At 41.8% G+C, this 20,348-nt stretch overlaps 2 protein-coding genes and 1 non-coding gene across 3 annotated transcripts in view; 1 reads left to right on the top strand and 2 right to left on the bottom strand.

Annotated features, from left to right (window-relative positions):
- LOC128264539 (dopamine D2-like receptor) overlaps nucleotides 1–17,794 on the bottom strand; it is a 28,292-nt gene extending 10,498 nt beyond the window's left edge. The window contains exons 1-2 of the mRNA XM_053000070.1: nucleotides 17,389–17,794; nucleotides 16,310–16,500 (exon numbers count right to left, since the gene is read on the bottom strand). Coding sequence (XP_052856030.1) covers nucleotides 16,310–16,500; nucleotides 17,389–17,731 — 534 coding nt within the window. The 5' untranslated portion in view covers nucleotides 17,732–17,794. The remainder of the gene's footprint in view (nucleotides 1–16,309; nucleotides 16,501–17,388) is intronic.
- Nucleotides 14,842–14,913, top strand: Trnap-cgg (transfer RNA proline (anticodon CGG)). The gene has a single exon. It is a non-coding gene; the product is annotated as a tRNA-Pro (tRNA).
- Nucleotides 17,795–17,918: 124 nt separating the features above from the next.
- The window catches only part of LOC128264541 (dopamine D2-like receptor), a 39,009-nt gene continuing 36,579 nt past the window's right edge, over nucleotides 17,919–20,348 (bottom strand). Inside the window, exon 3 of the mRNA XM_053000073.1 lies at nucleotides 17,919–18,700. Coding sequence (XP_052856033.1) covers nucleotides 17,919–18,572 — 654 coding nt within the window. The 5' untranslated portion in view covers nucleotides 18,573–18,700. The remainder of the gene's footprint in view (nucleotides 18,701–20,348) is intronic.

The raw sequence follows: 20,348 nt of genomic DNA, 5'->3' as shown, positions 1-20,348 counted from the left end.
AAATGTCTGTCTTCGTTCATCAGTTCACGCACATTGTCTGTCCATTTAATATCGATACTAAATGGGTGCTTTTCTAACCAAATGTAACATTTGTCGAATTATTTATGGCTTAATCTTAGAAAGTTTGCTTGGAATTGGTTTCTTTATATTCCTTCTTCGACGTTCCCTCAGCTGCGGGCTTCATTGAATTTTTTAATATTTTTCCAAACCCATTTTTCCGCCCCCCGGGCCCCGCCCAAAGTCTATTCCGTTCGGGCATTGTGGAAGCGATTTCCAATTCAGCGAAAGTGTCTCTCTGGCTGCTCGAAAATGTTCAATTTATGTATTTTGCGAGCATAAAGGCATTTAAAGTCAGTTGTCTGCCGGCAGCTGGCTGTCCTCCGCCTCCGCCTCCGCACCTTCGTCCTTTACTTTTATTTTCTTTTCTTTTCTTTTCTTTATTTTATTTTCTTTTCTTTTCTTTTCTATTCTTTTCATTTCTTTTCTGGCTTCTGGTTTATTTTAGAGCAGAAACAGAAAGAAATAGAAATTTCTATGCTATCGCCGTCTCTGCCGCCTGTTGTTTGTGTGCGGTTCCTGCAGCAGGGCATAAAATAAATAAATTTATCTATTTGCACAGTCAAAGGCGAGCGCACACACAGCAATCCAAAGGGAAAAGCTTTCAGATGCTCTCCCTGTCTCCCTCGCATCCACACAAATGGACCAGGACAATGGAAACGAGAAAGGGGAGAGCCAAAGGGAAAGGAAAAGGGAAAGGAAAAGGAATAGGAGACAGGGACACCCACCCACATACGCACGGCGAGCTCACGCCGACAAAGGCGGGCAAACAAACAAACAAACAAACAAACAAACAAACAAGCAAGCAAGCAAACCAACAAACACACAGAGAATTTTGATAATTGAGCTTCTGGTTTAATAGTTTGCACGCTGATACGTAGAGAAGGCAAAGGATACCCACACACCCACTGCATCGATTTGTGAGTGTGGCCTGGTACACCCGAAAAACCATATTTTGCACCTTCAAATCAACAAAATACCTTAATTATGTAATGAAACTTAACCTTTTTTGAGACAGATCAATTTGTTTATTGTAAAAAGTAAAAATTAAAAATTTTAAAAATTAAACAGGCTATTTATCCGTTTTAAATTATTGGTTACATTCTAAAGTATTAAAAGTCCAGAAATAAAAAGTACACGTTTAATATCAACTCAAATTTCTAAGTTTGAGTACAATTTTTCCGAGTGTACGACTATACACTTTTTGGCTTAGCCTCATTTTCATTGGATTGCAAACGGGGAGACCCCTTATTGAGGAAAGTATAGTTGCTATTTGTACAAATCAGGGTAAAACACTCGCACATGAGGAGACTTGTGGGTGTTGATTTGGTTGAAATGCTTGGCCAAAAGCTGACTTAAAATCGACTGGGAATCGCTTCCACGCTCTGAGTTTAGTAAAAAGTTCGTCAGACAAAACCGATGTGAGAATGTTACTTAGCCGAAATGTAACATTTCATGACGCCTTACCAAAAATGTTTAAAAACTGTTGCTTGTAAACTTGTAAATAAGCGCAACTGCTTAAGCCAGAGCGCCATTACGAGTTAACACCTCCAGTAGTTAACAACTACAAGAAGACGCAAAACAGGTCATAAACTTTACATGAGAATGCTTTTTGAGCAAAAGAGACGTACCTAAGGGAATATGGTGCAGCTATGGGGTCAATCACACACCCCATTATGACAAAGTGCAAAGTTTTCTGAAATACTTTCTATATAAGTCTTTCCCCTTGACAGGTAAATTCCGAAAAGAGTTAAAAAGGGTTGACATGCGGCACGTAATGGCAAACCAAAAACTTTGCATTCGAAAATTTCTTAAATTCCACATGACCTTCTAAGGAAAGTATTTAAATTGTCTAATTAAAATTACAAATTTTGGAGTCACAAATTTTAGTTTTTCAATTTTTTCTTTGTGTAGCTCTTCTAGTTAAATTAAAAACTTATGTAGGCAACTGCTTGTGAATGAAATAGTTTGGAAAGCATAATTTCTACAATAAAATAGGTAATTTTGATTTGGCTCATATTAGCTTTTTGAATTTGGTGTATTCTGTGCTGCAATTAATTTGAAATTTAAAACCAAAAAAAGCTAATTTTGATTTGGCTTAGAACTAAAGTTTGAACTTGATAGCTACCAAAAACTGAACCGAGTTGGATCAATGGTAGTGGCCCTTGAAGTCGCCAGCAAAATACATTACACAGTGGCCAATTATTTTTGCGATAGTAGAAGCAGAAGGTCGTGTACCGCCGACAAATGCGGTTTTTAATTAAAAGGAGCACTGGTCAGAATGCTGAAAGTGAAGGGCTTAGGAAACGGATAAGCTCTGCAGTCGGACGGAGTGGCTACCAAAGAGTCCGGTGCACTCAACAAGTCGACGGCAAAGGACGCGTTAATTAGCAGCCATTACGCCAGCCACGCCCCCCCTTCCCCAAATAGCCGCCACCGAGATTCACTGTGGATATTTGCCTGTTTGTATTTGCTTATAAGCATTTGGCAGTTGGCAGCTGGCAGCTGGCAGGTGAAGAGCGAGTGCGTCAGTATCCTCGGTGTCCTTGCAGCTAGCTGTGTGTGTGTTGGTGTGTGTGTGTGTGTGTTTGTGTGTGTGTATGTGGCGCCGCCATTTCCTTTATGCCTGTCAATTGCGCATTTTATTTACCAGTGTCGATTCATTTTATTTCGCTCTGCCTCGCTGTGTTTTATTTGCCCTGCCGCCTCCGTTGCCACAACCACCGCCTCTTTTCTCTGAGTGCTTTTGGGAGTGCGAGACGAGGCGGCGCGAGTAATGAAGCGGAAGCGGAAACGAATTACTTTGTAGCAGTCGCAGGAGCCTTGACCTTGCCCCCCACTCCCCACCCAGCACCATGTGCGTGTGTGCTCTGCATCTTCGCAGGACTCGGCACTCGGAACTCAAGACTTTGGGACCCAGAGCCCGGGACCCATTAAAGACCCCGGGCCCTGTAGCACGTGTCCCGCGTTGCAGGTCCTCCGGTTCATGTTCATCCAGCCCACTCGCTCCGCGTCCCTCGTTTTGGCTATTAAAAGTTTCACGGCCCCGGGCGTCACTTAAATTGTTAGTGAATTGAAAGTGGCCCCGAAATTGTTCATTGGATCAGCGGCAGCAGAGTGGCAAAAACTTCCCGGAGCGCAACTCCAAATACGTGGGCGACACGTAGCCAGGTAGCCAGGTAGTCGGGTAGTCAGGTGGTCAGGTAGCCAGGGACAACATGAAAGTGTCGTTTAGCCGTTGCGACTAAAAGCGCTCCGGCAAGTCTATAAATATATTCTTTTTATTTCTCTTCTAAAAATATAAGCAACATTTTGATATTCTACGGCTTTGTGTATAATAGGAAGAGCCCCCAAAAATCCCTAATTGCTAGACCCAAAGGCAAAAACTTGAGTTTTCAGAGTCAACTTTTAAGCTTATCCGAAATATATTATGTGTAAACATTATATTTTATTTATATCTTAGCATATTGGAGATTTCCGTTTTTTTTTTTTTACCTTTTTACAGAGCTTCCTGCCTTAGAACCATTAAAAGAAATTAATTTAACTATAAAGCGTTAAAAAAGAAAGGCAAGTCTGGGAAATAGTAGTTTGTTTAGAAAAAGGCAAGATTTTGATTGAGAACATATGCGCAATTCCAGCGCTTTGAACGCGACATTCTAAGAACTTTGACATTACAAATAAGTGCGAGTTACTTCTGTTTTGGATAGCTTTAAAAAAAGGATCTAAGTCCATTCAGTATATCCTTAGAGATAAACAAAAATACATGAGCGGGACAAAAACAGTGATTGGCAAAACTTTAGAATAACACAAAAGTCTGCATATCTGATTGGCCTCTTTGCACCATCTTTTTCCAGTAAACCTCAACGTTTAGTTTTTGGGGATTGTCTTACTTTTTCCTGCAAATGCCTATATATAAACTTTTTATGGCGAAAAGTGCCTCCAACTCTGCGTTGATAAGTGGTAGATGAGGGAGATTTTGGGACACAGAAATATCGGGCTTTCGAAAGATTTGGAGGATATTTTGGTGGGCTCGACAAGTGGTGGGCCGATTAGGCGGTGTCCTTTGCCATTGGCAAGTCAATTAGGAGCACTTGACTTGCCCTCTCCGCCTGCGAAGCGGACTTCCAGCTGGAGGGTTCCTACGCTGCTTCAAAGGATGAGGGTCGGTTTCGTTGGGGGAACGCGTGCCAGCCATTAAAAGCTTTTTAAAATTAATTATAAAACCGAAAGTAGACACAGAAAATTCCCAAATAAAACGCCCAGAACCTGACAACCCTTCTCTCCTTTGCAAATTGGAAGGGGTCGGAAAACTGGGGACTGAGGGTTCGCTCCTGACAGCTCTGCTTCTTGCCAACATTTTTTGTTTGCCCTGGCGAATTCAACTTCAAACAGATTTTTGATACTTCACTGGACAACCGCAGAGTGGGCGGCAGGTGGTGCTGGCGGTGAAGGACGAGAAGGATGGGGCGTGGCCGAGGTGGGCGTGGCAAGCAGAGCATGCGTAACAAATTGTGCACATTATGTGGTACAGGGAATAGTTGCCAATGACCCCCAAGTTAAGTGTCAAGCCAAGTGGGAAAGTTTTCCCTGATTTGGGTTCGCCATTTGATCCGAATCCATCTCCCACTGCCAATTGGCTAAGGCTAAGGCCGAGTTCGGTTGGACAGCTCCATTATCGTCTCATTAGAGCCTCAGATGAATCTCCACTCACACAACTCCCAACTTTTTAGTTTGATTCGGGATCTACGCAGTTCAAGTGTCGAAGCTCTGACCTAAAACTTCTCTCGAATTTAATGACAGTCTTAAATTTTTCTTCATTCTGTAATCCACCAAAGTGTGCATGCATTCGTACCTAATACCTCAGGCGCGATGTAGATTGTTAGCAGAATTAGACGTATATACCCTATGAACTCTTGCAACTGTTATTATTCTATAAAACTACAAGATCTTAATTTGATGCTAATTCGATTTTCCGCTGAATTTTTTTATATTTCCATAAGATGTCATTGTCCAATTTAAACAAATTAAAACTGTTCATCTGAAATAATCAGACATTTCCATTTATAAAAGTTGAAAAGCCGCGAGAAATGTTTAGTAAAAATTACAACCTTTGAACATTTATTTGTGAAATATTTTTAAAAAATATTGATTCATAAGAATACTTTTATATGTGTAGTTTAAAAATATAACAGGTAAAAAAATGCATTTATAATTTATTTTCCAATACAAAGTGCAGAAAACCGACGAATTTGGCTTGTTGTAATAAGCTGTTAATAAATAACTTACTACAGAATATTGAAAAGTGAATTTTGAGAAATTATTAACAGTTTTCCATTTCCTTTAAAAGTTAAAACAGTATCAAAGGTTTTAAGTCATATTTTGTTAATTGGTTAGTATGACAGGTGACAAGATAATGGAAAAGTGTCCTATAAACGGAAGGTATTTATTTTACATTTATGTCACCTGCTTTTCTCTGTTATATGCTGCTTCTATAAAATAGTTATCTCATTTTGAATCAACAACTCAACAAGAAAGTAGTTCCCTGGTGAAAATTTTAAGACTAAAGCTGGTTTGGTTTAAGTTGCGAGTCAATTGGCAACCAGGTACTGGCAACTATTTTCCCACTAATCGAGATATATTTCCATCCATCCTGAGAGGCCAACAGGCTTTTCTCGTGGCTGTCGGAAGAAGATGTTGTTGTTGTGGCCTACGAGATGATAAACGAGTCAGCGCCAACGAGTTTAGTTGCAAAGCGATAAACCAGAGGAAAAGCTGGCCAAAACCAGCGGCTCAAATTGGCAAGGCTTCCTTTATGGGTCCCAATCTCTCTGTCTCTCTTTATCTCTCCCTCTCTCTCTCTGCCTCTGTATCTGTATGTGTATGTGTGTGTGTGTGTGTGTGTGGGGCGCATCTATCTCTGTCTGGCAGGATGCCATAACATTTGGCTTTTTACGAATTTTCATAATTTGGCGACTGCTTAGCATAAAAATGTCACAGCAGCTGCAAAATATGCTGCTAAGGATTGCCCATTCCACTCGCTGATCCTGCTGCTCCTTATTCTTGGTCTTTGGTTTTATGCCACTCGCATAATATACAACGATGCGTGTGTGTGTTGGTGTGCGGTTTTGTGGGTGTGTGGGCGTGCCCCTTTTTGCCTATTTTATGGCCGCCATTAAAGTTTACTTAGTGGCCGGCCATGCAACCCAGCAAAAATCCCCGAAAAGAAGGCGACACCAACCGCAGAACAAGACGTCAAGGACCTTGAGAGGGTGCAGGATGTGGGGACGGGGGGGACGAGGGGCGGGGCTGGATTCGGGCGCCATGTGGAAGGCGAAGCGCGTAAAAGTCATCAAATAATTTGTTTATGTTGCCAAATGCTGCACTAACGGCTGGCTGTCGCTTCCGCTTCAATATTTCCCATACATAAGGTGCACTGGTCGCACAGGAATGCCAGGATCCATGGGCCACAGCATCCGCAAAATGCATCGAAAAGTCTGGAAACCCCACCCACTTTGGCTGCATTTTAAAACTACGATGCTTTGCCATTTGGGCCATAAGCTTGGAAATAACAAACTTTAACTTGCAATACTTGGGAGACCCACAAAACATCATCTCCCTGCTTAAACCTATTACTTTATATCTTTAGATATTAAATCAAAATATAAAATATTAAATATTAATTTATATATTTAAATCCTATTCACTGTTTATCTAATCCCACTGAATTTAATACGTTTATCTCACTTTTACAAAAGTTTAAAATATGATAAATGTAAATATGTTATGCTAAGAAAACATAACAAAGGGAAATATGCAAATGAACTTAATCATATAACATACCAAAGGCGAGCAAAAAAAACTTTTAGTTTAAGCCATCAGATAACATTATATAATTATAGCAATGACTATAATCTACTTTGATATCAAAATCAGCTTCTCTGCCTAGTTGGTTAAATAAAATGGTTGATTTTAATAGTAATAAAGGTGGCAAAAAAAAGTTTTTGGTACATTCAAGGCACTTTGTAAAAACAAGACCAGAAGTTTTAAATAAGTATTCTTAACCATAATCCGTCCTTAGCGATACTTGATGCTTTTGATGTGATTTTGACATTGTTTTCTGGCCCAAATCGTAATACTACAAATTCTTTTGCTTTATGTGTTTCTCTCAGTGAAGTGCAGCAACCATAGATAATTTTGCAGCGATGGTAATAAAGTTACCGTAACCTCGGCAGTGTCAAAGCCAAGGAGCTGGTGACTATTAAACGAGTTTCGCGCACATTTTCTTACGACACGCAGGCAGACAATGTTAATTGAACTGGCTGCCGTAATAGACACACACACATAGACGCAAACGTTTACACTGGGGAATGTGGATGGTACACAGAGAAAAACTCGAGCTGCTAAAGTATAATAGCTCCTTGGTAAGAAATGGTACTTCACATTTAAAGCACTCTCACACTTGAGGGAACTTAAATCAAGTAGTTAACGGACTTGAATAAAGTAGATGGCATACAGTAAATTATCCTTCTTAAATCAAATACTCTCATTTAAAGTGTTTAAATTCAATATATATTTGTATATAATATAAAACTAAAAAAAAAATGTTAGTTCTTAAAAAATCTAACCTGTATTTAAATACAATACATACATAACCTTTCACTTATTTTTCTGAGTGCACCGGCTTTTAGCCAAGTGCCTGGCACTTGATGCTGTTGCTTCTGTCCCGGGTCTTTTGGCCCTATGAGGAGCTTGGGGCAATTAATTGACTTATTTATTAAGTTTATTGTCTGCCTGGGTACACTTCACTCCCTCTTGCTCACTCCCTGTGCCTGCCGTCTCTTTCCATCCGGCTGTTGTCATCTTCGTTGTCGTTGTCGTTGTTACTGTCGTAACAATTTTAGCGTTTTTCTGCGCCATTTTTAATAGCCTCGGACTCGCCCCCGAAGGCCATGTTGGTGCATATTTGTACAGTACATGTTATATATGGCTCACACGTATATATATTAGTCTGAATAACCGGATACACATGTGTACGTTCGAGATTTCCTCGAATTCTTGGCAGCTGTGTGCCTGCCCTTCGTTGTTGTCGCAACAAATTAGCTGTCATTAGCGTCGAGGGAAATTCTGTTTTAAGATGACTTTTTCCAGCCCCTTGGCGACATATTTTCGCCTTGGATATTGGATATTTATATGGCCATCTGCATGGAAATGGTAACGAAATACTTTTGCTTGCCAGCGAAGACAACCGGGAGCCGTGTTCCGTTCGCTGATTGAATCTTGGCTTTTTTAGGGATTGGAATGGGAGTTGGGATTGAGGGGTTTTGGCCAAATCAAAATCTGTGTTAATTATTCAAGCTGCGCTGGCTGAAAGGGACTGCTGGGGCTGCTGGTGCTGGCGGAAAATGCGACCAGAAACCGAAATCTGCGGTCCGTGGTCTGGAATCCGGTCGGAAGTGCGCGCTTTAACTCGCATGCGTGCCGGAGATGGTAGCCGCCGGGAACCGGCGACGGGAAAAGGGCAAGTTCGGGTGCCGGGTGTCGGGCGTTCAACGGAAGTGAAAGTGGAGTAAAGATTGCAGGCCATATTTTTATAGAGCAATCATTTAGCAAGGGTTTGGGTCGAGGGACCAACCACCACCCACTCAACCGTTGATCCACTCATACTCGAACTTGCAATGAACCAACCGCCTGAGCAGCTGAAAAATTCCTGCCCTCGGCCGATTTCATGCTGTTAGATTATTTATTTGAATTGATGTGCGGCCTGCGGTTCAGTGCGGTTCGCTGCCTGACAAGGATTTATAAGCACACACATACATACACTAACAGTGCACACTAACCACCACACACACACGCATACACACACACGCACACACACAAAGACAGCAGCAGAGTACTGCGGACAAAGCGTTGCCCGCTTTCGGGCGCATTCAAGTTGGCTTAGTCAACAAATTGTTTCGGCAGCCAAAGGAGGTTGACTGGGGGTCACTGCAGGCATCGCATAAACAGCCAGACTACAGACCAACTAGGGATGGCAGACACTCTTTTCGATATTCCTTTCTCCTTAATTCGAATTGTTTAAAGAAGTTCCTAAATAAGGTTCCTAAGTTTAGGCAAGTCACTTTTTTGACTTAAAGTGCATTTTAAATAAAATATCGTAAGTTCTATGGCTTGCCAACTACAAATAAATAACGAAAACAAAGTTGTACAACAAAATATACCACAACATCCGAACTCACATACATTTAATAAAACATTTATATTATTAAATGCCCTATTATACATGCCCTGCCCCAGCAACTACATTTTTAAAACAGTACTTTCAATTCTAATTTTGTAAACAATTCTAACATTAAATAAAATAAAAAACCAATTTCATTTCTGCATAGGAACTCCTGTTTTGTAAGGCAAAGAATGGGGTTTTCTATAACTTGCTTTTAAGTTTTAATATTGTGTTTTAAACGTCATTCAAATCGCACAATCTTCATTCAAAAACATCCATGAAAAGACTGAGCTAGCATTTAAAATTTTAAGCCAATACACCTAAATGTCGGATAGACGGTATCTCAACATTTAAGTTTAATAAAATTTATTGTGAGTTGAAATAGTTTAAGTGATTGTCTTGATTATAAAATAAATATAAAGATAATTTTAACGTACATAAAGTAATTTAAGGCTTAGGCGGAATTGTCGTAGATATGAGCACTTCTAATTCTATTTCCCAAATATTTATTATAAAGTTTATTTTTGTTTACTCCCGATTTGAATTTAAGTGAAGCTAAAGCTAAATGAAATGGAACGAAGAGCCCATTGTTGGCTGCTCGAATCGCTATATTGAGTGCGATACTTCCCTCGATATTTTGCACAATCCGTCCGTCTCGGTGGCGCTGCATCCCAAGTCCAACTCGCTTTTCGGGTGTTTTCTGCCAGCTTTTGCTGCAGCTTGTTTGCTTAGCCACTTGCAGGCACTTTGGCAGCATCACCGCCGACCACTCACTATTTTCTATTTTCTATTTTCTATTTGCCGTTCAGGGTAGAGGCTTTCCAGTCTTGGCAGCGGCCCAAATGAGAGGGCCAAGTGCGAATGCGGATGCGGATCCGGATGCGGATGCGGAGGGGAAGGGAAAGGGGCCAGTAATGAACCGAATGGACCCAACGTCACCTCCTACGATGAGCGGCACTTAAGCCGGGCCAAGCATTTGCCTGCAACCTTTTAAATGGCTATTAAAATTAAAAAACTTTACGCTCACCCACTCAGGTGGGCGCCTCATCCGGACTGCCACGCCCACCTTCCATTCCCCGCCATCCACCTCATTTCGCCTCTCCCCTTTTTCCTGGCCTGGCAGAAGTTTGCGGAAAACTCGTTTTATTGCCTGCCACATGGAAACAGTTTTTGTGTAGTTTGGCAGTTTTCTGGCCCTGGGTGACCAGGTTGCCATGTTGGCAGGTGGGCAGGTGGGCAGGTGGGCAGGAACAGGAACAGGACCACGCCCACAACAAGCTTGTTTGCAGTTTTATTTTGCTGTTGTCGGAGTCATAAATGTTGCCTCCACCTGCTGCACGCTTCGCAAAATTGCGAGAACAAATTCAAAGCCAAGTTCCGTTCGATCCAAGTATTAATAGCATGCATAATAGAAGCGCCACAAGCAAGTCTGGCACTGGGCTTTTCCAAAAAGGTCACTGCCTAAACTCTTGTTTGTGGTCATGCACAAAATACGATTAAACGGGATAGCAAAATCAAAATTGGCTAAGAGTGCCCGGCTTACACGTGCAGATGTAGACTGATCAAAGCTGAAAATCAGGTAATCATAGTTATCAGACTTGATTAAAACCTGTATATGAAGGCGGCATGGGAATCCTTTTTTCTTGCGTTAAATAAACACTAGAGCAGGTGGTCTTCTGTCCTCCTCATTTCTCAAAAGCTAGTTCCCTGATTATATGGCACTCAGAAAACGAAATTCATCGATTTTAGGAAAAGAATCCTCAATTTGCTCTCCAAGAGCGTGTGCATACATTTATAAAATGATGAAAGAGTAAAAATAAGTATCAGGCTATTGGTTTCGAAATTGTATATTTATATTTAAATTAAATATTAAATCATTATATTAAATACAAAAGCAATATATATGCAGCTAAAATATATATTAAATTATAATATTTAATACAAAGCATATATATTCATTGACTTTCTATTAAAATATTTAATAAATGTAAAAAACATTGAATTAAAAAAAGTTTATATTAGATTTAAATGCATTTATTTAAATTAAATACGGCTCAAATTTAAATTAAATTTTTAATTATTATAATCAGTTCCGAAAATTATCAAATGACAAATAAAAAGAATGCAACCATGCCTGTGTAGGCAAAAAGTTAAAATACTTTTCGTCACAAAATGTGATATCAGAAATTTTGTATGTTGAAGGTGCAATCGATACGACTTATATATTTGGGACAAAAGTTAGCAAAACTGTTTCATTAGCATACAGAAGGAAATGTAAGCATTTCAAAAGATATCTAGGTAAGCCAATTTTAAACGATAAAATCGTTAGATAGAACATCTTGGGATATGCATAAAGTAGTCTTTATGAGGCCAAAATCACTGTTGCCGAGTGTTATTTTCGTTGGGCATTGAAGAGCAGCCTTTCATCTCCTTTCCCCTTTCTCCTAAGCGTTTGTTTTTTTTTGGGTCAAAGGCTGATTAAGTGCCGTCATCGTCGCCGCATATCCGGATGCCAGCTACTTTCCTGCGAGTCCTGCGGTCCTTTCAAGTGACTCAAGTGGCCGAGTGTGTGTGCGTAAGTCTGTGATTGTGGGGGTACATTAATCAGATTATTTATTTTTGCCATGAACTTATGGCAATTTCTGCTGCCTCTTTACGGCCCACTTAAGTGGGTGCGATGCGCCGGGACGAGGGCAACTGGCAACGGGCAACGGGCAACGCGCAATGCAGACCTGAACGATTAACAATTGCCGTCAAAGGCTGTTTTCCGAGCACTTGACGTCGCTCATACGCTACGTGGGCCGGGGCATACATTTTCAGAATAACTCACAACTGCACGTGGGGCTGCCAAGAGAACCGAACCTATTGGCTGTGCTCTTGACTTTCATTGTTGCCCTCTACTGTCGATGGTATTTATCATTTTCGCCAAGAATTTTTGGTAATGATGGCTGAATTCAGCTCATTGGATAACCTGTATTTGTCAGTTATGCAATTTTGAGAGGGAAAAATGATAGTCGCCTTATAGAGCATTACTGCATTCGCTCACCGAGATGCTCTGTGTTATCCTCTGGCCGATTCCCCTAATCCAGCTCGTGCTGGCCCTTTTCTGCAGAAGTCAGCGTGAAAGCATTGCCCAGGCTGCATACAAAAGCAATTAACAACGGCAGAAGAGCATCCAGTGGGAGCGCAGAACGGAAAAAGAAAACATTACAGAAGGAATCGCAGAAATCCTCCCATTCCCAGACAGAAAGCAAACACAGCTCTGATCAGATTAGTGCTCCGAACATGAAGCGAGCTCGCAGACTTGCTTGGATCCTACACACAGAGAAATACGCCATCACTTTTCGCATCACATTTCAGTTACTCCATATAATAATATGGTTAACTTCAAACTATAAGCAATAATATTTGTTTTGTTCAAAAATTTGTAAATTTATTTATATTTCTTTATAAACCAAGAAGAAGAAGTAGTACAGATATTTGGAAAATAAGATTTTCACTGTTTTATTTAAACAAAATTCAAATAGTAAGCGTGAACATCCTTGATAAAATTTGTGGATTTTTTTGGAACGACTAAATAAAAAGCCAAGTTGATCACCATTTCCGGTGATATTTTCTTTCAGTTAGCGTGTCCCCTTGCCATCACACACCACCACACACCACCCAACCGCCCATTCAGTCCAGTGTGCACGCTTTTACACTCTCAATGACCACTTGAATGTCAACAAAAGCTTTCAACTGACATATACAACCACTTAAAATAGAAAAGCACTGGTCCACAGACACATGCACGTATATTTGTTTAAGCCGCGAGTTAAAACGAGCCCTGTACCCGTGCCCAAGGAACATCAGCAGCAACACCCAGCTGCTCAATGGGCGGTGTGTATGTGTCCAGCCACGCCCACCGCTGACAGGACTACGAGGACAGCCGACATTTCTTGTTTGTCCGCTGGCTTGTGTCATAAGCAATAATTCTCCATTGTTGGCATCATCTCGTCCTCTCTTGTTGCTTCTGTTTTTGGGTGGGTAGTGCGTTGTGTGTGATTGGGTGGTTGGGTGGTTGGGTGGTGGGTGGTGCACGGGGTAGAAGGGTCAGCGGTGAGCGGTGAGCGGTGGATACCTCACCTTTGTTGCGCACATTTTTATGAGTTAAGTGCTATCCGGCACAAATGCCAACGCACACAATGAGCCCCGAGAGCGTCCAATCTTCCTTACCTTCAGCCACCAATCTCCAGTGTCAGCACATCACCCAGCACCCACCACCCCCCGGGTTTTCCATTGACCCACTCGCATTTCCCATTTCCCATTTCCTCCACATCGCACTGGACCGTGTTACTGCCCACTTATTGTGCTGTTGTTGACGCAAATCCTCTTAACTAAATCAATTTTCATGTGTGTCCGCGCGAGTGTATGGGTATTCGTATATCACTGGGTGTGTGCGAGAGTGTGTGTGTGTGTGTGTGGGAATCTGTGTGCGGTGGCATCCCTTGGAAAGGCGCCACGACCTGCATTTAATAATGCTTAGTGGTTAGTTTCACCGCCACCGATTAATTACTGTGACACATCTTCGAATGTTGTTGAAAAGCCTTTATTAAAATTATACTCAAACCTATGTATGTAGGAAAGGAAACAAAATAACAGTATTGAGTTGAGTTGACCATTACGTTTATTAGTTCAGGAAATGATTGGATATAATTACCAAAATTTCAATTTGCTCGAATAGCTTTTAGGAACTTTAAATTATTTCTGTGAAAATGAAATTGCAAACTAGCTAGCAAAAAATCAATTATTCTTTAAGCAGCGATATATATACATGTATACGCTTTATTAAAGTATATTAAAACACATACTCTTTTAATATTTCACTTGTGTTAGCTTTGCATTTAATAAGTGTTTGCTTCAAAAACTAAGCGTTATAATAATGGAAATTAATTCACGTGAGTTGGTTTTTGAAAAGCGATATAAGTTGGGCCAAAAAGTATGCCATTTTTGAAAGGGTTATGTACGCACCGTAACTGAACTAACAAAGTGACTTTTTCTATTTCCTTACATTTAAAAATAACGTTGATTAAACTGCCAGGTGATCTAGTTTTTCTCTGTGCAGCATGAATCAGAGAGAGACGGCGCCAGCTAGATCTCGCCAGAAAGAAAGAGACGGCACAACCAATTCTGCACGAACCGCAAGCTTCAATCAAAGAAAATCAAATCAAATCAATTTCACTGGCGAAAGGCTTTTAAGGACATGCCAGACTGCTTCTGACCAGTGGCCGTGTCGTGTTTGTGTGTGTGGGTGGTGGGCAATGGGCGGTGGGCGGTAATTAAATGCCGACACCTGCACTGATGATGCACTTAATGACAAGTTAATTAACCGTGACTCGCAGTTGGCGTGCGTGATTAGAAAGTCAACAGACTTTGATTTGCGGGTAATGCATCGATTTGGCAGCCAAGTATATCTCGTAGGTATATCTGATGGTGTTCCTGTCTCCCTCCGACTCCCTGTCTCCCTGTCTCCCTCTATTCGGCATGTGGGACTTGGGCACCCTTGGACAGCCCGTTTTCCAAGCGGCTCGTTGGTCTAGGGGTATGATTCTCGCTTCGGGTGCGAGAGGTCCCGGGTTCAACTCCCGGACGAGCCCAGGTTTTTGCACTTTTTTAACCCATCCACTGGCCGCACAACCGTTGTTTTTGCCGGGGAATGCCCCGCCCGGCCAGTCAATCTTCATCAAGTGGGCCAAGCAGGCAGATCGTAAATAAATATTCAAATTGTAAACAAACAGGCGGTTTCTTGTTCCCATTTGTGTGACAAGTGCCCCCGCTGCCACTGAATGTGCTATGCGGCTGTTCATTTCGTTTAACTTCCGACCGTTTTAACACTGCAATAGACATTTGCTATAACTCGCCAGCGATGAAACAAACATGCAATTAAATGTGGCAGGAGTGACAAGCGTGGCTTGCAACCAATTAAGGAGGCCAGTCTTTAGAGGCAGTCCGCCATCCGAATGCTGATGAGCCACCAGAGTGGTCCGGGCCGGAAATAGGTTAAGGGGATGAGGCCCAAGTCGGTCAATCTGTCAGTCAGTTAGTGAGCTGGTTTCCCATCTCGATGGTCCTGGTCGAAGTCAACTCTCAGCGGGTGAGGCCAGTTGGCTAGAAAGTTGGCAGTGAGTCAGTCAATCGCACAATCAATCATACGGAATGACAGCTACGTCGGCTTAAGTCAAAGGCAGTCGTCCAAGAAGGGCGTTTGTCTTCCGGCGCCCAACTTACAGTCGCAGAATTTCAATCAAACTAAATACAAATTCACTGACCCGAAGTTCACACTTACACTTTTGGCATCCTGTAGACAATAACAGACACGGAAACTACTATAAATCACTTAATTTTTAAAGCCCTTTCTTGGGTTATAAGTGACTACTACTACTATCACTACTCTGCCTTTAAAACACGAATATAAATCACCACAACTGGGATTTTTTCAAATGGACTCAACCTTTGTCATTTAGCTTTTAATTTTTGCCATTTTATTATATGTAAAAAATGCATACTTTCTAAATCAACAAATTAAATGTAAATAAGTATAAATAAGATCTCGTTTTATTGGTAAATTAAATGATTTCCAATTAAGCAACTTGGCACTCTTTGCCTTTTTTTCAAGTGCTTTTTGTTTTGTAACTTTCTTATCCAACTTTCCCACTGCTCGAACTCCCTCCTCGGTTTCGCTTTCTCCGCCCCTAAACAGTTGCTTGGGAAACACATTGATTTATATGCCGGCATCGCCAAAAATTGAATGTTATTGCTTGAATGGCCCCAATTTACTTAAAAGCCACGTCCTCGTGCATTTGGCCAGGCCCCCGTCCTGATTGGTATTTATGGGCGTGTTTATTTATTATATGACCCAACACTTGATAAAATTAAACGGAAATGGCTGGCCATTTTGCATTTGGCCATTTTGATTTTGACACCCCCGAATTGGCCACCTTGCCACACACTATTACATATATTGGGGTATGGGGGAGTGGGGTGCCTACTTACCAGAAAGTAGACAGCAAACGGCATTACGACCACGGCCACCAGGAGATCGGCGATGGCCAACGAGACTATAAAATAATTCGTGACTGTCTGCAGCGAGCGCTCGCGGCACACGGACAGGATGACCAGGATGTTGCCGAAGAGGGTCAGGATGGGGAACAGAATCAGGATGAGCGCCCAGTAGTTGTGGTCCACTGCAAAGGCAAGATTAAAGTCCGGACTCAGAGTGCATTCGGCATGTTTTTGTGCTTATCTGCAGTCCATTCTGCTGGACTGGATTGTTTCACGAAAACCTCACGGAGGCTTATAAATTCAGCACTACTTAATGAAAGTCTGGCTGCAGACGCGCTCAACTGTTTGTTTAAACGAGATGGCTACTCAAATACGGATTCACAGACCAAGAACACTTTCGGATTAAACGTTAAATTATTTTAATTCATTCATGAGTGATATCTGCCAACGAACGTGCCCAAAGTAGTAGTTGCACTTTTACGTTTTTAAAATTCTGGTTAAACATTTTACAAAAGAGAAAACGGGCTTTATCTAAACTTAATTGAATTTCTTTATGAAAAATATTATTTTTTTAATTGCAGCTGTGAACACATCACAGATCAGAATATTTAATAATGAGTATGGCTAGTTTATATTGTTATATTGTTCACTATTTGTTATTTTTAATTTTTAAACCGTTTTTTGCAAAGAGAAATCTATAAGATTTATTTAAGGGAATAAATGCAACAACCACTAGTACCAATAAGGAAAAAATTTAAGAATTGAGGGTACAAAAACAGAGACAACCTCTTTTAAAATGTACATTTTTTTTATCTGCAAATTTTATTATTTTTTATTCAATCAATCAGTATTTTTTTTTTTTTAATAATTAATTAATAATTTTTTCACTTTTGGAAGTGCAATAAAGCCTGCAGGCATTACATTTTGTGATATTAAATCAACCATAACTTAAATTTTGTTATGTTAGGTAATACTCGGCGTTATTGCACTGGTCGTTGTTGCATGCACCTACATTCAAGTTATTCAAACGACTCTAAAAACCCGGTTATTTTGCAAAGTGTCGTACTCACCCACTCTCAGCTCGACGCAGGAGTCGGTCAGGTTGAGCGTCTCGTTGGTACAGTTTTGCCGGTAGCCGTCGAGGAACAGGCCGGTCAGGTTCTGCTCCAGCAGCAGGCCGCTGCCGCTCCCGCTGGCCGTGCCCACCACGCCGCCCACCACGCCCGGCGCCATCGTCGTAGTCCCCGAAACCGTACTCCCATTATAGTTGGGGAAATAATCGTTAAAGTTTTCGAGCAGCAGCATGAAGGTGCTGCCTCCTGATCCACCCGCTCCGCCCGCTCCTCCGGCCGCTCCTCCGCCCCCCACCGTTCCCAGGCCGCCAGCCACTCCGGCCACGCCAGTCACGCCCATTTCGCCGGGGGCGGGCGCCGTGCGATTGCCGAGCGTTTCGCGCACCGCCGTCGTCGCGGTGCGCTGCAGCAGCTCCGGATCGCCGAAGCCGCCCAGGAGTCCGTAGTCCGTCTCCGCATCCGCCACGTTGTCCAGTGCGGCCTCTTCGCCGCTGTCGATCAGCGCGATGCCCGCATCGCCGCCGCCGTCACCAGCCGCCCCCGCGCCCGCCGCCCCCGCCCCCCAGCTGCTGTTCCACAAAGCTGCGCAGTGCATAGCGCCCCCGCAGCTCCCCCTCGTCATCGCCGTCCGCCTCCTGGAGCGGCTCCTCCGCACTGCTGGCGTTGCTCCTGCTGGTCGGCAGCGTGCTGTTCAGCACTTCCAGCCAGCCCAGCGTCTCGTTGGCGGCCATAATCGTGCTGTTCTCCGCCCCCCCACCAGGACCACCTCCTCCTCCGCCCACCGAGCCCAACAGCCACTCGCTGATGTCGTCGATCAGCGCGTAGCCGGCGTCCTCCGCCTCCGCCTCCGCCGCCGCCGCCGCCGCCTCCACATCCGCCTCGTAGAGCGGCAAGTAGCCGGCGGGCATTGTGGGGCCCTCAACGCTGCCGTTCGCCGGATGGGAGCCATCCACTGGGTGGGGCATCCATGTGGCTCCCGTGGATGCGGCTGCCGTCGATGTGGATGTGGATGTGGCTGTGGCGGTAGCTGTGGCGGAAGCTGTGGCTGTGGCTGTGGCTGTGGCAGTGGCTGCCGTCGATGTGGAGGCGGATGTCGCTGCTCCCGCCGATGCTGCTGCCGCTGATGCAGATGCTGCCGCTGTGCTGGTGCCGCTGCTGGTGCTCAATGGCTGGGCGGCCATGATGCTGCCGCTGCTGCCCCTGCTGCTGCCCCGCCTCCAATGGAATGGGCTCAACCTCTAGTGGGGCGGGGGCGTGGCAGCGGACGCGAGCTGCAACTCCTGCAATGCCAGCGGCATTTTTCCTTAAGCTGGAGCGAGACAAGAAAAGACAGAGAGAGAACGGGAATGAGTAGAGGTCAAAGGGCTAACAATACAAACACTGGTAACAACAACACTGGTAAAAAATAACTGTTTACGTAGTCAAAATATTTTCTACTCAATTTAAATATTTTTCGTCACATTTAACTTAAGCAAAATGCATTAAAATTGAATAGGAATTGTTTTAAATCAAATATTTCTCACATTAATAATAATAAGGGGGTACATCATCATATTTTGCGAAAATTTGTAAAACTGAAAAAATGTGAATGCAACTTGATTGGCAATTTAATGATGAATTCAGCGGTGTATGACATGTCATCTTTTGACTATTACTTCTCGGCGTTTTGATAGAAAAACTTATTTTTAATGGTGGTTTTTGGGTTTTTGGGGATTTGTAAAAAGCCAAAAATCCTAAAAAAAGCCTTTTCTTGTTATTTGCCCAAAATTAGACGTATAGCCTTAGGAGTGACTGTTTTGTATAGCTGGCGACCTGTACTACCCATCCACAATCGGTTTAAAAATAAAATTGTTCTTTTGATGCAAAAAAAAATTTTTAAAAATCGATTTTTTGAAAAATAAATTTTCTGACCAATTTTTGAATTTTTGATATTTTGCTAATATTTGAAAAACTGATACATTTTTAACTGTGAATGCCATTTGATTGGCAATTTTATGACGAACTCGCCGATGTATGACACTCCATCATTGGACCGTTGTTTCTCAGCGTTTTAATAGAAAAGCTAAAAAAGAGTCCTTTTTTTGTAACTTGGCCAAAATAAATTGCATAGCCATAACAGTGACTGTTTTGTATAGTTGGCGTCCTATAATACTTATCCACAATCGGTTTAGAAAAATTAAATTTCGAAACATTTTTTGTTTTATATGACCAATTTTAGAATTTTTTATAAGAGGGTAAATCATCATTTTTTTTCTTCTAAAATTTGAAAAACTGAAAAATTTTTATCGGTGAATGCCATTTTATTGACAATTAAAAGACGAATTCAGCGGTGTATGACATTCCATCTTTTGACCATTACTTCTCAGCGTTTTGATAGAAAAACAGGTTTTTCAATGTGTTTTTTGGGTTATTCGAGATTTGTAAAAAACTAAAAATCCTAAGAAGTCCTTTTGTTGTAACTTGGCCAAAATAAGATTTTAATATAATTTCAATATATGATACTGAACTAAATTTACTAATAAGTTCTCATCAAATTTTGAATCGAGAAAATTGCGTTGATGTATTTTGATTGAAGAATTCATAAAGGTCCCAAAATCTCGAGGTTCATAAGGTCAGATGGACGGGTGGAAGGACATGGCTAGATTGACACGGCTATTGATGAATATATACACTCAGAAAAACAAAACAATGGTTCAAAAGTTTTTTTTTTTAACCTGGCTTTAACATTGACATTTTTTAGACATACAATTTGTATTTCCACAAAAATTAATATTTGGCTTGAAACATCTTAAAATTGACAACAAAATTTGATGCTTGACTATAGTGTTTCTTTATTTGAAATTATGTTATATTAATGTTATCAAATTAAAACTGATTAATGATTAATGAAAAAGCCGTTTACAAAATCTCATTACCCGAGACAAGTAGGGCAGCTATGAATTTGTAATGAACGTATA

Source organism: Drosophila gunungcola, unplaced genomic scaffold, assembly GCF_025200985.1.
Source record: "Drosophila gunungcola strain Sukarami unplaced genomic scaffold, Dgunungcola_SK_2 000072F, whole genome shotgun sequence".
Taxonomy (NCBI): Eukaryota; Metazoa; Arthropoda; class Insecta; order Diptera; family Drosophilidae; genus Drosophila; species Drosophila gunungcola.
Note: the sequence above shows the minus strand (reverse complement) of the source record. Positions and strands in the feature narration are given on the sequence as shown.